Source organism: Diplotaxodon limnothrissa, linkage group LG14, assembly GCF_057381915.1.
Source record: "Diplotaxodon limnothrissa isolate DT_005_m linkage group LG14, D_limnothrissa_male_GT1.1, whole genome shotgun sequence".
NCBI lineage: Eukaryota > Metazoa > Chordata > Actinopteri > Cichliformes > Cichlidae > Diplotaxodon > Diplotaxodon limnothrissa.
The window spans coordinates 42,698,797-42,715,448 of NC_140609.1; the positions used below are offsets into that span (position 1 = coordinate 42,698,797).

Here is a 16,652-nt window from a genome sequence, read left to right on the forward strand (position 1 = left end):
CTTAGAAGTCAAATAATACATTAGCCATACTTAAAAAAAACATCTGAATTTCATTTAGAACTGAGATTCTAAGTTGTAAGCAGAAATCTTATGCACAGCCAGAAACATGTTTCCCCACTTTCACAATGCTGAGGTGCCAAATCCACAACCCCCCAACAAATGGTTTATTACACGCGGGTGTGAAGGGCAAGCTTTACTTACACAGCCTCACACACAGTAGATTTTTAAAGTTTTTTTGGGTACAGTGGTTTAGCCACAGATGCAACATCCACTTTTGATAAAGATCACTCCACCTGTTTATTTCTTAAGAAATTAAGCATCTTTATTAAGCTCTTATTTATACATGTCTACACAATAATAGACACCGTGTGCTCTGAGACGTTATAGTCTTCTACTTCTGCTTCCTATTTTCTATGAGTTTTCTATGAGTCTGTTGTGGCCAGTGCGATCCTCTATGCTGTTGCATGCTGGGGGAGCAGGCTGAGGGTCGCAGATGCCAACAGACTCGATAAACTGATCCGTAAGGCCAGCAATGTTGTGGGGATGGAGCTGGACACCCTCAAGGTGGTGTCGGAGAGGCGGATGCTGTCCAAGATAAAGACAATGTTGGATAACACCTCCCACCCACTCCATGACATGCTGGTCAGTCACAGGAGCACGTTCAGTGAGAGACTGAGATTACCGAAAAGCACCACTGAACGACACAGGAAATCTTTCCTGCCTGTGGCCATCTCCCTGTACAACGCATCCACTTAACACACTGTTTGCTGCTACAGCTACACATGTTTCTTTTCCAGCTATTTATTTATGAGTGACTTATGTATGTATGTATGTATGTATGTATATATATGTATATATTGTACTATTCTTAGTTAGTGTATTGTCTGTCTTGTCTTAATGTTGGTTTATAATGGAGCACTGTAACAAAAAATAATTTCCCCCAGGGATCAATAAAGTATTCTGATTCTGATTCTTCCATCGGTTTGGATTTTTAAACTCCCAACCTTTCAGTTTGTTATGAACGACTTATATTTCTAACATTTTGTGATGTAAAAGTGAACCATGTTTTTTTTTTTTTTTTTTTTTTTTTTTTGATGGAAGGACTTAAGACAGGAGTTATTTAAACAATTCTAAATGACAGTGTGATGGCCATAGTACTTTATGTGGGCCAAATGTGTTAAGGATAATGTTTATCAATGTAAAATTGCAAAGAACCTTTGAATAGATTATAACATTTTGTAAACAGTTACCTCAGAAGCTGTATTGGTAGATCTATGTATGTAAGGTAAAACTATCCACAGTACTTCCACTTAAGTAGCTAAACACATAAAGTCACCCTTACCAATAATACGCTGCTCCTTAAAAAAGTAGCACAAACAGACAACTGACTGAGCAATGATAAGTAGAGCTACCCGAGGCCGATACTCAAGCAGAAGAAAATTAAAAGTTGTTGTTTTTGTGGCTCGAAAAATTAAAGAATGTATGTTTAATAATTCAACAAGACCCACACCTTCAACACATGTACATCCAAATTTTGGAACAGGCTCAACATTGCTGTTGTTCAATAGTTTTTATCCGTTTGAAAAAGTCATTTTACGGCTTTAATGTTTCCAGCTGATAAGGAGAATGAGTGCGTTTCAAATGAGCGTCCGAAGGCTTTAAACATCTGCTTAGTCTGTAACGACAGTATCAAACTACAGAGCATTGTTTTTACTAAAATTCAACATTTTCAGATGAAAATTTGGCTACTTTTTTTTTTTACTGTAACACCCACCTCAACGCCGTTGTTAGGATACTCTTGGTGATCACATTTTTTCATATTTATGCTTCTGGCACTGAGGGTATCTAATACGCATGTTGTCGCTGTGTTTTGTACTACCAGCTGTGAGGGCTCTGCTTTTGCTTTGAGCAGTCTGTTTTTATTTTGTCTCGTGAGTGTGTGTTTTTCAAACGAGATCCTCGTCAGTTTGATTTTGTTACCACAAACTTTGTGTGAAGTTCACAACAGAGGTAAAGAGATTTAAACACCCCAGTTTAAGGAGGCAGGCAGGGGTTGGACCACCTGCACAGGACAGGTGAAGCGGAGAGTGTCCGGGGAGATGTGCAGCAGAAGCAGAGGGAACATTTTACTAGATGATAAATGGCAGATTTAGATGATTAAGGATTTGTTGACAAGATTAAAAGACACGTCCGTCAGAGTTCAACAACATTACAGTTTGATTAAATAAAACTTTTTTAAACTACACAAGGGTCATTTTCTCCTCTGATAGTAATCATATTAAACATGTCAAGAAAGAAAGAGTATAAAGAAAATAGTAAATGTGTGTCTAATTAAACTCTTCCTGTGAGCCTTACATCATCCTTTAATATGTTTGGTGTTACAAACTTGAAGAAGCACAGAAAAGATCATCAGACATTAATCTAATCAGTTTTCAGCCTTCATTCGTATTGAAAAGTTGAAATCTTCCCTGCTAGACCCAAGTGCAGCGTTTAACACCGTCGGCCATAACATTTTATTACAGCTATTATTAAATGGAGAGTGCTCTTCACACACTGAGGTTAATTATGAAGCTCCACAGGCTTCTGTGCAAAGACCAGTTCTGTTTACATTATACGTGCTTTAGAAGGCATAGCATAGCACAGGTCAGCTCAGCAACATCTCGACTTTGGCTTGTTTTTTCTGGTTAACGTAATTTAGAATTAAAGTTTAGTGTTCTTAGCATTTAGGATGGCCGTGGCGAGTAACTCAAGTGCTGTAAACATTTCATCAAAAGTTATCTGAGTTGGAAGGGTGGCTGTTAATAAGCCATTCTTAAGGAAGGAGAACAGAGAAAAATAAGGCTGAGGTGTGCCAAATTACACAAGAAATTGACTGGAAAAAGAAATCAGCTGTAATATGTCTTATGGAGTAATGAATCCAAATTTGAAATATGCATGGAAGAGGTCCGAAGAGAGATACAACAGTGAATGTCTATAGCCGTCTTTAACACAGCGTGGATACTCTACCGTGCTTTGAGGCTGGATTTCAGCCAGTGTTGTTGGAGCTCTTATCCAAATTAATCAAATTATGAATGTAGAAAAGTTCCACCAGATTTTGATCGACCATGTAATACCAAGTAATGTCTGATTGGCAGCAACTTTCAGTACGACAATGATCGCAAACATACTGCCATTGTAGTCAAAGTATGCCTGGATGAAACAACGCATCAGTCATGGATTGATCTCTCCAGGGTTCGAACCTCAAGATAATCGAAGCAGTGTGGGATCATCTTGACAGAAAACAAAACAAAAGGCATCCAGCATCCAAAGAAGAGTCTCGGATGTCTTTCAAGAAGCCTGCAGAACTAAGAAATTACAAGAAAGCTTACCTATTAGAGTTTAAGCTGCGTTGAAGAATGAAAGGCAGCTTTAACTGAACAAAAGGGTAAAAAAATCCCACATTGACGGCTAACTCAAGAGACAAAAAGCATTAGAACTCAAGTCATTACCGTACTTAAGGATAAATAAGTTAATTAATTACATTAATGCATAAGCAGAAAATAACCTACAGTAACTGCTTTGCGATATGGAAGTGCAAAAGACAACTGAAAGGGAGGATAGTTTCTATTAAGGGACAGAGGAACGATAAGAAACGATAAGAAATCAAGGAGTGTGGTGTAGATAAGTGAGGAAATCCGATCATTACTACAAATTTAGTTGAAATTTAAATATTTTAACTATGGTGTGTGAGGTGGGCCCCTGGGTGCCTCCTGTGAGGGCTGTCTGTTTTCCACATTCTGCAACGGTAAAATACGACTTAGAGGCGGATATTTGTTTTACCAAATGGACAATTGCTGTTGACAAAACTCGCCTCATGGTTGACTCTGAGAAAAAAACTCTTTCCCACAGAGGGGAATAAACTTATTCGAATATGAGCTTTTTTCCACTAAGGCTTATTTTATGGGGAGATGTACGAAATTATTTACCGGGTTACAAGCAATGATAATATCGGCTGTTGACTCCTCATTTTCATTTTCTGTCTATTGAGAAAACCCAGTGTAAAAGTAGCTAAAAGTAATGAAGAAAAAAACTTTGGTCTGACAAGGAGCAGGCTGCGCAAAACCTACCTTATAGATGTTTTAATAATAATAATATTGTTTTGGGGGGCGCGTTATAGGTTATAAGCATTGAGAAAAAACTGATATCTGATATCTCACTCCTCCTTGACCCGCGGTGTGTGTGTGTGTGTGTGTGTGTGTGTGTGTGTGTGTGTGTGTGTGTGTGTGTGTGTGTGTGTGTGTGTGTGAAACAAGATCGCCTGTCACGGCAATTATGGTTTGTTTTTTCAGTCCCTTGTAAAAGGGATTCTCAAAAGGAAAAGTAGTATTCAAAGAAAAGTATTCACTAAGGGATATTTATTCATTTTTACACATACGGGGTAGGCAGCCTGTAGGTTACAAGCGGATAGAAAGTTCTTCTTTTCATCACAAGCTATGGTGTAGCCTAAAAATGCAATTTGTTGCTAGGCAGATCATCTTAAAGGTTTTTTTTACTGCGTCTGTATTATAGGAAAATAAAATACTATTGAAATCTCTACAGGAAGTCACTCTTTATTCCCATTAAGAAATACAGAGAAAATCGTCATAATATTGAAACAGAATTCAGACTATGAGTTTGCGGAAAACTAGCTGCCGCTCTGTCTCTCTATACAGCACAAAATCAGCTGCTGCATCACCGCTGTGCTTCAGGAACCAAACCCCTCCCCTCATGTATATGGAACATGACGCATCAGGTCTGAAAATGACTAGACAATTCCGGAGTATTTCCGGAAGTGTCATAAGGTCCGGATCGAGGCCTTCCTTAGTAAATATGCTGTATTTGAATATGGCATATTCAAAGCCTTCTTCTTTGGGAGAGCAGATCTCATCGGACACAGGAGAGCTGCTGGGCTGCAGAATGAAATCCATCTTGTGTGTCTGAGGCTTAGAAATTGTGAACTCCTCCTCTCTGCTTTTATTCTCCTCCCTCTAAAAACTTTTTTCTTTTTTTTTCCCAACAACAGATGGCGCGCTTCCGGAGGTTTACCCCCCCTCCCTTCTCAGGATGCAATTCGACACGCTTAGCGACAGATGGCGCGCTTCCGGGGTTCGCCCCCCCTTCTCCGGATGTCGGGGGGTTCCCGCCCCCCCCCCCTTCTCCGGATGCAATTCGTCACGGTCATTACTCGCTTCCGGGGGGGAGGGGCGAGGTCAAAAGGTCATGATTAGGGCCATCAATCACTTCGGATTAAATTTTGTCATAAACCGTATGGGAGTATCTCTCTACTTATTCATGATAACAACAATGACAATAATAGAGCTTTGGGTATCAGTGTTAAAAGAGTGCTACAAAGTGCAAAGAAACCATGGAAAGAGAAGACAAAGGATAGCTGAAGCTGCATAAAAGGAAGAGCCAAGCTATTTCACGCCTGAGAAGTTTTAAAATGAGACACTTGAGGCTGTGGGATCAGGTTGAACGGATTTTATTTAAAAAAAAACATCACAAGCACACATAAAACACACACCAAAACAGGACCCCTCTTGGAGAACTTGTCGTAAAAGTAAATTTTTAGTAACCATAAAAAATGAAGGTTTTGTACTAATTCAAAAAAGCTGAGCGCTTGGTGGTGAACTGAATCAAAGGCTAAATACTGTCAAGAAATTAGCATGCAATGAGGGACCTTATTAACCCCGCTAAGACAACTGCCACATCCTGTTGATGTCTTTTTGTGGATCTCATTTTCGAGCTCAGTGCATAACTTAAGGTATACCGTGCAGTTCTCTCACTGCCCCCTGCAGAGCTCAACTCGGCTGAATCAAACAGAATTAGTGATAAAACTGGGACGACACAAGGAACTTTCTATTTGACTGAAGTGGATGAAAAAAGTGGTGCTCTTAAAAGATGTTATAAACTTTGTTTCTGCACAAAGTAAAGTCAACTAAATGTGTGAGTGTGTGTGTGTTTGCACTTTTTTCAGGTCAGAACCAGTTCTAGCTAGAATAAAAGAAAACCACAAGAGGATTATCTTGCCGTCAATCGACAACATCAAGCACGATACCTTTGAGGTGGAGCGCTATGAGAACTCTGGCCATGGCTACAACTGGGAACTGTGGTGCATGTACATTAATCCACCCAAAGAGTGGTGGGAGGAGGGAGACATGTCTGCACCAATAAGGTATGCCAGCTTCTCCCATTTAAACGTGAACACAGATCTCACACTTCTGAGATGTATTTTTTTCCACTTCTTTAAGATTTTCAATAAAACTGCCACCAAGTTCTTTTTTTAGTTTTGGGGAAGATTAGGGGAAAACAAGAAAAAAAGCTCCTGATGGGAAACCAGACTTCATTAAAGCAATAAAAAAATTACAGCCTAAATTAGAGAGTGGTGAAAATAGGATTTTAATTATCTGATTATCACCCATATATTTGTGTTAAATTGGATTTCCTTCCATTCTTTAATTAAAAATAAGAATAAATTGCATGAGTATGCACAAAAATGTTTAGATTTACCCTCCACATAATAGGCTGAAATATAAAGTGTGAAACTTTGCATAGTGGAGATTTGGGTTGTAGAAAAGTACTCCAAAATAAACATCAGATAAAGCCACAAAAAAACACATTCTGGTGTTTGCAAACGCTCAGTGTCACATGATAGTGTGTTTTCCTGGCTGCAGGACGCCTGCCATGATTGGATGCTCCTTTGTGGCCAATCGGGACTACTTTGGAGAACTCGGTCTACTCGACTCAGGCATGGACGTCTACGGAGGGGAGAACATCGAACTAGGCATCAGGGTTTGTGTGTCACCCAGTTTCCTCTTGTTCCTGCTCCCTCTTTACCCCTGTAGGTTTTAAGTGGAGCAGTGGCCACCGTAGCGTGGCACCACTGATGAGGCCCCATTAAGAGTCCTGGAGGACCAGTCCTGTGTGAGCAGCTCACAGCAGGGCAATGGAGATAAATAGGTCACGTAGAGCAGAGCAGGAAGGTTGGAGTTTGTTTCTGTACATTTTGAGAGATTGGAGAGTCTTTTGTTTTTCTGCAAGGTTATTAGATTTTTCCTGAAAAAATAACGTCAAACATTTTCACAACCCGAGTGTGTTGGCTTTTATCCAGCAAGCTAAACAATCAAATATTTTTAGAAAGACAAAAACGGTTGCCTTGTCTTTGAGTTGACTTGGTCATAACTTGAATCTGAAATGGAAAGTTCTTATATCTTGTCATCAAAAATATCAAGATTCCCCCCAAAATTAAGTCTAGATAAGTAAACGTGTACAGATGCAATAAAACAGCTAAAATTCAGCTTCAACGCACCTATAAATATATTACAACTGCTGGAGATGAAGTATTAGCAAAGACATGAATCTAGCCCACAATGTCACATCTCAAGAACCACATTTCTTTCTGTTCCTCTTTTACTACAAAGCAGTGGGACACATATCCAGAGTTGCCCTGCGACAACAACATTTCTACATTTCACTACAACCCTTACAAGAGGATTGTTTGGATGTGTCCAGGGAGAAGGCCCTCATTCAGAGAAACTCTTTCATAACAAGCACTTGAATCAATGACTGTTTGGGTTTTAACAGGATTCTTGGGATAATGAATGTTAAGCGGTAGATATCAGCACCTCTATGGGGCAATTTTGCATGGTTGTTGTCCAACATCTTTTACATGAAATCATAGTACTGCTTATTTATCTTAGAGTGTGGCAGAGAGCAGTAAAATGTTTTTTTTTGGCATACCCTCTGTTGGTTAGCACCCGTGTCCTTGGGTAACAGAAACACATAGGTTATCTTTAAAACCTATGTGCCCATTTTCTGTTTGTAGTGCTCCTTATCTGTGGATGGAACATGTTTCATATTGTTCCCAGTGTGAAGAAAGACTGACGGACCTACTTTTTATCCAGTAGGAATGTTTGTCAGGAGTGAAATAGGTTGCATCTGTGCAATTGTTTGGCGACCTGTCAGTTTGAAGTTTCTGTTACGCTCACATCACTTTGACGTGGGTTCAGATAGCTTGGATATCCATGTCTTCATTATGTTCACAGCAGAAGGCTCGTGGGTTGGACACACTCAGCAGATACTTTATTAGATACACCTTGTCAGTATTAGGTTGGACACTCTTTTGCCTTCAGAGCTGTTTTAATTCTTCATGGCATAGATTCAACAAAGTACTGGAAACATTCCTCAAAGATTGATCGTGGCATGATGGCCTCATGCAGTTGATGCAGATTTGTCAGCTGTGCATTCACGATGGGAATCTCGTGATCTATCTGATTGAGATCCCCTGACTGTGGAGACTTTCCTGTTAGCTCACAAGAGTAGCACCTGATATGGTCCTCTGCTGCTCTAGCCCAAATTCTTCAAGGTTCACGGTTCAAAGTAATGCAAAAGTGGTTTTTAAGAAGAAGTTATCTGTTTTACTGTTGCCTTCTTGTCAGCTCAAAGCAGTCTCTGGTCGGGTCTGGTATCAACAAGATATTTTCACCCAGAGAACTGTCTCTCATTGGATATTTCCTCTTTTTTGGACCATCCCTTGGGATAACCCTAGAGATGGTAATACAGAAATATCCTAGTAGATCAGGAGTTTCCAAAATACTCAGACCAGTCCTTCTGTCAACAACAACCATGCCTAACGTGTCTTAAATCTTCTTTCTTTTCCATTTTGATGCTCAGTTCTTCTGTGAGTACCCTGCCGAGATCCACTTTCTGGGTAAATTATTCATTATGAGAGCAGTTAATCTCCTTTTGAAGCTTGTGGATGTGCACAACAATTCTACCTAACAGTGAGAGGTCAATTCAGGGTCCAGTGGTTTGATCTCACTCACAGTCCTGCATGAATGAATTCACAGCACCATGTCCTGTTCTCATCTGTTCTTCAAGGGGTTTTCCTCTGAAGCCTCTGTGTTTGTTTAAGGGCTGTGTTTTTCTGTGGCTGGGATAGTTCCTAATTGGTCAGTTGCTGGCTTTGCACATTTGTTCTCCAAACCTGCAGAGGATACCTCAGTCTTGACCTGCTGATTTTGATGGCTATCATTGTGAATGAAGTAAGGATTACAGCTAGGTCATTGGATTCCACCACTGATCAACTTAGAGATTGTAGCTACATGATGCCCTTATTTGGGCATGTCCATTTTTCCTGAGGTTGTGTAGAAGCTTTTGGAAAAAGGGATGAGTACCACTGGCTGTTTCCAGAGAGGATCCTGGGAGGAAGTTATCTTGTTCAGCTTCCTATTTCTTCAATAGCAAGTCTGCTAGGTCAAAAAGCTCTTTTTTAAAGTTTTGCATTAAGAGCTGTTTCAGTAGCTCTAGATGCACCATAACATTGTTCTAGCCATTCTGATATCATTTTCAGCTCAGCTGCTGGGTGGTTTGTATGAGGAGATAATTGATTCAACCTTCATGCTCTGAGGTTTCTTTTCTAAACCACTTCACAAGCAGGTGAAGCTCTTCTGCTGCAGTTAATTCTTAAACCTTTAGCACCAAAAATGAATGATGTCCAGTAGTTCTCCACTTTATCATTATACTTTCTTTGACCTCTGTTAATGAGAAGCAACAAAAGGAACGAATCTTGGTCAGGAAGAAGAAATACTCTTGTACACATTTAAGGCTATTCATCATCTCTCTCCTCCATATCTCTCTGATCTGGTTCAGATCACTGCCCCATCTCGATGTCTTAGATCTTCTTCTTCCCTTTCTCTCTCCGTCCCTTCCCCCCGTCTTGCCACCATGGGGAGCAGGGCTTTCAGCTGCTCTGCTCCACGACTCTGGAATTCCCTACCTCCTGATTTAAGAAATATCTCTTCCATCTCTCTCTTTAAGTCCCAACTCAAAACTCACTTGTTGTCTTATGCTTTTATGATTGTGTAAACTGCTTGCTTTTATGCTTCTTTTTTTATTCTGTTGTTGTGTAGCTCTTGGGGCTATGCTAGCATTCATGTCTTATTGTTCTGGCCCGCTGTCCTACATCAAAGCTGGGAAATAGCATGGTGAACTGTAGAAGATGTTTTGGCCACATCTTCAAGCATGACTTGTGCTTCTGACCGTCTCTTCTTGTTGATCTTTAATGACATGCCTGGAATCATCATGGTGTATTCGCTGACTGGGAGAGTGCTCTGGATGATACGTTGTCACAGCAAACAATATAAGTAAAAAAACATGCATTTATGTATGTATACTCACAGTTGGAGCTTAAAAGTTAACCCAGTGCTGAAGTGCCGAAAACCTCAGCTCCTCTTGATGCCCCTTAAGGTTGGCTAGAAAAAAATGAATAAAAGCAACAATTAGATATTTTTTATATAACAGAAAACAAGAAGAAAAACCGAGAAGGACTTCTAAATGTACAGATTTAGCTTTCATTAGTTCCAGCACAAAGAAAACACGTCCTTCCAGGTGCTCTATGCTCCAGCTGTTAGCTGTAATTGACTTTATAAATCAGGACATCGCGGCGACTGTGCATCTGCCTATTTATATTTCCTGCTGCCCAGCAGCCAGCAGTATATTATTGTGAGCTTTAATTCATACTCCTACTACCCACAGGTGTGGCTGTGTGGAGGCAGTATGGAGGTGCTGCCTTGCTCCAGAGTGGCTCATATTGCACGAATGAAGAAACCTTACCACAGTAACATAGCTTTCCACACACGCCTTAATGCCCTGCGTGTGGCAGAGGTCTGGATGGATGAGTACAAGTCCAATGTCTACCTGGCCTGGAACATCCCCATGGAGGTGAGAACGGCATTTTTCTGCACCAAGACCTCTCTTAGAGAGGATGCTGTCAGTCATGCTTGTCTGTTTGTGACTATCAGATGTCCATGTTCAGAGCCAAACAGTTTTTCTTTTGGTTCCACAATTTATGTAGAGACTTTAGGCATAATAACTTCCTTTGCTCTTGCAGAACCACGGTATTGATTACGGAGACATATCACAGAGGGTTGCACTGAGGAAGAGTCTGCAATGTAAGAGCTTTCACTGGTACCTAGACAACGTTTACCCAGAGATGAGGAGGTACAACGATACGCTGTTCTACGGTGAGGTGAGCCATGAAGGACAAAGACACAGGAAAAAGTAAGTTTGTAGATGTAAGATCTGATGTACAAATTAAACCACTGAAATTAAATAAATGATACTTACACAAAGTCCTAAGAAACTTGTATCTCCTCCACAGACCAAAATATAACAAGAAAGCAGGGACTCAGACAGCATGTACATCCACATCTTCTCAGCTGTTAATAGAAAATAAATGAGATTTAGAACTTTGTCTGATCCACACTGACACATCCTTGTTTTTAGCCTTTATACATTTTTAATCGGTAATTATTTTGGGGAATATTCATATTTTATGAATTAAGTCTGACTCTTTTTTTTTGTGTATTTAAGGTCCGCAATTCTAAAGCAAGCCACCTGTGTATGGATCAGGGTGTGAAGGAGAACCACACAGCCACCCTGCACCCATGCCATGGGTGGGGTCCTCAGGTACAACACTCTTCCTCACCACCATACTAAAGAGTATACTCCATCTTTTTCCAGTTGCTTTGCTTTCTCATGAAAACATACAGTGAGCTTCTCCGGTGATGTGATTTGCAGCTGTGTCTCAATCACAGGCTCAGCTGAAATCCTCCAAGGAGCGAGTTCTGCTGTCAGAATAAAATTGTGTCTTGCACTTTTTGTGTTGAAGCCCTGAGTCAGCCAGTGTCAGCTCTTCATCCCTTCAGCCCTAAGGGCCTCTCTTTTTAGCTCACAGTGGTAAACAGGTGCTTTAGGCAGAAAGTCAAGGCTTCAGTGGTAAAATGCTAAAGGAGCTAAAATTTCAATTCAATTCTGGAAAAATGAGTGCCGCTGATAGGTTTGTAGCTTGAACCCATCCGCTGGAACGTTAAAGGCAATATAATTACACTGCAAAGCAAGACACGAAGTAGGCAAGCTTCATGTTACTCGTGCACGGGAGAGAACCGGACAATCGCCGTTCCTTCGCTTGGCCCCAGTTGCTCTCGTCCGTCCTCCCGTACCACTGTCCTTTTATTGAGGTTACATGAATATGCATAAGTTCGTTAACATATGACGTCTACATACACACAAAGAGTAATAAATTCAAATTCAAATTTTATTTGTCACATACACAGTCATACACAGTACGATATGTAGTGAAATGCTTGGACAACTGCTCGTGACCTAAAGAAAACAAAAAAGGAAAGGCTATGAATAAGGTAGGAAATAAATATGAAAAATTAAAAAGGGGTAAATTTAACTAGGAAGGAATAAAATATAAATTAAGGTTAAAAATGAAATAACTGTACAACACAAATTAGAATGAAGGGTAAATTTAACTGGGAAGAATAAGATAAAATATATAAATTAAAGTTGAAAATAAAATAACTGTACAACAAAATACACCAATACACAGTATAGAACTATATAAGAATGTATGAAGAAATCTAAATATAAATAAATATATACACAATAACAGCAGCTGTACAAGTATTAACCGGAAATGAAGAATATAGTGACCAGTGTTGTGCAAAAACAAAGTCCAGAAAGTCCAGTGTGTGTGTAAGAACTGTATGTGTGGGTCAGTACTGTGTGGTGGTGTGATTGAGAGACCGTATCGCCTGCGGGAAGAAGCTCCTCCTCAGTCTCTCTGTGTTGGTCTTCAGGGAGCGGAATCGCTTTCCTGACCTCAACAGAGAGAACAGTCTGTTGTTGGGATGGCTGAGGTCCTTCACGATCTTCCTGGCCTTGGTCCAGCACCGCCTGCTGTAGATTGAGTGCAGGTCAGGGAGCTCGGAGCGGATGGTGCGCTCAGCTGACCGCACAACCCTCTGTAGAGCTCGTCTGTCCTGCATGGTGCTGTTCCCGAACCAGGTTAAGATGTTTCCCGCCAGGATGCTCTCTATGGTGCACGAGTAAAAGTTCCTGAGCACTTTGGAGGGCAGTTGGAAGTCTCTCAAGCGTCTGAGGTGGTAGAGACGCTGACGGGCCTTTTTCACCACGGTGTTGATGTGACAGGACCATGACAGGTCCTGCGTGATGTGAACTCCGAGGTATTTGAAGCTGTCCACTCTCTCCACTGGGCACTCGTTGATGACGGGGGTCTGGTAGTTCCTCTCCTGCTTAGTGCTGAAGTCCACTATCAGCTCCTTTGTCTTACTGACGTTTAGAAGGAGGTTGTTCCTCTGGCACCAGTTCTCCAGATTCCTAATCTCCTTCAGGTAGGCCGTCTCGTTGTTATCAGAGATCAGGCCCACCACGACGGTGTCGTCAGCAAACTTGATGATGGTGGTGGAGCTGGTAGTGGCCACACAGTCATATGTGTACAAAGAGTACAGCAGGGGGCTCAGAACACACCCCTGGGGGGCTCCAGTGCTGAGAGTGGTGGAGGCTGAGACATGTCCGCCCATCCTTACTGCGTGCGTGTGTGTGTGTGTGTGTGTGTGTGTGTGTGTGTGGACTGCTGATCAAAGGGTCAAACATCCTTGGTCAGGAAGAGGGTAGCCTCCCCCTCACCCTAGATGGTTCATCCTAGATAACACGGTGAGGAAGTCCTGCAGTTCATCTAAACAAAGACTAGACTAGAACAGACGCAACTACGTTAATCCTACCATAAAACAATAAAACACGGTATGACCTCTCATGCTCCCAAAGTGCTGTCTAATACACACACAGTTTGCAGACTATCAAGGATCAAAACCTCTACCAATCTACAATTAATTACAAAACTCTAAGCATATATAAGTAAATATTTCTAAGCATAAATGACAATCAACAATACAAATCGAACAGCCGCATCACACTTTCTTCACAAGACATGCTTCAGTTGCATTTTTTAAAGTTATCCTTTTGATGGAACAAAAAGTCTTCAGTTTTTATTAGACCACCAGTTTTTCACACTTGCACTTCCACGGAGATAAAAGCGACCCCATGGTGTCTTAGCGTGGGTTCTCTCCAGGTAGTCCGGCTTCCTCCCACAGTCCGATGACATGCACGTTAGGTTAAATGGTGACTGGCTGTAGGTGTGTATGCAAAACAGATAAAGCACATAAGTGCATAAAATAAAGTGCGATATGAATATCTGTGAAAAGATGAATGTAACTTGTAGTGGTCAAAGATACTAGAAAAACATTTTAATAAATACTCTGTTCTTAAGAAGAAGCAGTGACATCTAGGGACCACAAGTGGGATTTTTTAAGATTTTGAGTCCAAACGCTGTTAAATCACCTAACTTTTGTATGATGTACTGCAAACAGGATGCAGTTACTCTGCAAAAAGACCCAAACTGGGCTGACTGGGTGGTTGATGGAAAGCTTTATCTTTATATCTTTTGCAAGGCATTGCAACCACTATTCATGCTTTGTTAGGAACAGAATGCGATATAAACAATTTCCCAATCAGTCTTTATCGTCAGCACACTCAAAGCCTCAGAGCTAGATGCAACCAAAGGAACTGTTTTATCTGCACTGCTAAAGTGGAAATTACTATTAATCTGAACGAAAAAGCTGAAGTGAAAGACACAAAGGTTAGAAAACAGAGCGGGAAGAATCTGACTCACTTCTGCTTTTTCTTTCTGTCAAGTTGAGAAAACTGCAGAATTTGGTGTTTATAAAATGTTAGGGCTATATGTGGGTTAGAACTCTGCTGAAACAACACTGTGATTAGCAGTGATGTACAGGAAAATCTTTGTGTTTAGCACTCAGTGAAGAACAAAGACATGTTTTGCCTCTCAGCAGTATTGGGAACAACACCATCCTCTTGTTCAAAGCAGCAAAAAAAAAACCCAACAGCTTGCATAATCAAGGAAAATTCCTGCCAGGTTACCTTCAACTTGTACATCATCACATACTTATTTCATCGTTAGCTAATAAAGAGAAGAGTATTCACTCAGCCAGTTCAGTAACTTTCCGTTTACTGTATGTGTGACGTATCTGTTTTCCTCTTAGTTAGGACGCTACACTAAAGAAGGTCAGCTGTTTCTGGGACCCCTAGGCAGCACTGGTGAGGACACTCGTTGTGTGGTGTACGATCAGATGAGCAACTTTCCTCAGCTCCTCAATTGTGAAAAGGTGACCAACGTGAAACAGAAGACATGGCATTTCTCTCAGGTCAGAAGTGTAAAGAAATCTCTTTTTCAATGATATAACTGAGTGTTTATAAGAGAAACTAAAATTTACTGGCATAGAGTTGAGAGGAAAAGTATCTATATGTCAGATTTTAAAAGGGACCTATTGAGCTCATGTCTGGGTCCATTCTTTTTTCTCTTGGACTCTAATATGAGAGTAGCTTTGCATGAATCTTCATTTCTCTCATACTCAGCATTGCTGCAGCCCCGTAGTTCATGCTTTATCTGACAGAACCGCCTTTATATTCCGAATACCTCCGTTGAAGCCACCTTTCTTTGTGTTAAAACCCTCACAAACAGAAGGTTTTAACACCAGTAGGACAGATCTGTCTGTTTGTGATGACTATATTAGGATATCATCTCTGCTATTACTGAAATCAAAGCAGTCTGGTTAACGGGGATTATTTGCACATAAATTGAGACTTTGGCTATGATTAATATGAACAATAACTGTTGTAAAATTATATTTATGCTAGAAAATAAGGGGTCCTCTTAAGACAACTAAACCCAGACTGCTTAAAGGGTAACAAGCGACTCAATATACCTTTTACTTTGGCATTGATTCTCTTTTTCTTTTAATGTGAAAAACCTTTTGTAAGTCAATTTTCTGTTGGTCTTTTAGTTCTGTTTGGGTAACCTTTAAAAACTAAAGAGTTACAGCCTGTAGCACGGGAAGAGGAGAGCTTGAACAGTGATGCTGCAGACCTTCTGCCACATCGATTCTTTGTCACACAGCAGGACAAGCAGTGAAGAGTCCTGCAGACGTAGAAGTCTTAGGGAAATAGGGAGACCTTACTTATTTTATATAGATGTAAGGTAAAAAGTTAGTGCCATTTGTTTAAGAAAGAGGTTGCAACAGTTCACATAAGGCCCGGTCTGGTTACATACTGTTCTGTCACCATCACGCATTGTTCACAGACCATCTGTGAAATCTGTTAAAACCAAAGTATTGTATCTCCTTCTGCCTTGCAGAACGAATCGATCATAAATCGGGCTACTGGACGCTGTCTGGAGGTGGTGCCGGCTAATGTTTACTCCGGCCACCTGCTGGTCCTGCAGCCCTGCTCGGGGCAGAGGTGGACCATCAAGAACACTATGAAGCAGTGATCGCCTGGCCAGTTTCATTGGGACCAATTACAAAGGCTATTTCCAAGAGCTGTCACCTGACGTTACCTTGGCCAGTGGACAATCAATGATGCGGGGGCTCCTTAGCTTTTGAAATAAGACTCAAAAATAGATGGCTTTAAGGAGACGAGTGATGAGGTGGTTTGGAAACAATTGATGTTTTTTTGTTTTTGTTAGTTTTTTTTTAAAAACATGGACATTCAACGTGGTGAAAGTTTAGCATGAGGACCATTTCTCTATATGAATTTTACAAACTTTCAATGTGATGTTGCCATAATTCCTGTGTGCCACTTCTTTACAGTGTTTAAGTTTTAGTAGACATTTAATCGACCAAAAGCGTGTTCTTTCTTATGTGAAGGGGAAAAAAAGTTTCCATCTTCCATCAGTCTTTCTGCAATATTTC

The 16,652-nt window shown here is 40.7% G+C and overlaps 1 protein-coding gene across 1 annotated transcript in view; it reads left to right on the forward strand.

Annotated features, from left to right (window-relative positions):
* The window catches only part of LOC146619629 (polypeptide N-acetylgalactosaminyltransferase 17-like), a 28,621-nt gene extending 12,390 nt beyond the window's left edge, over positions 1 to 16,231 (forward strand). The window contains 7 exon segments of the mRNA XM_085370251.1: positions 5,996 to 6,193; positions 6,693 to 6,810; positions 10,555 to 10,740; positions 10,910 to 11,047; positions 11,392 to 11,487; positions 14,946 to 15,107; positions 16,097 to 16,231. Of these exon segments, the coding sequence (XP_085226377.1) occupies positions 5,996 to 6,193; positions 6,693 to 6,810; positions 10,555 to 10,740; positions 10,910 to 11,047; positions 11,392 to 11,487; positions 14,946 to 15,107; positions 16,097 to 16,231 (1,033 nt within the window).
* Positions 16,232 to 16,652: the final 421 nt, after the last annotated feature.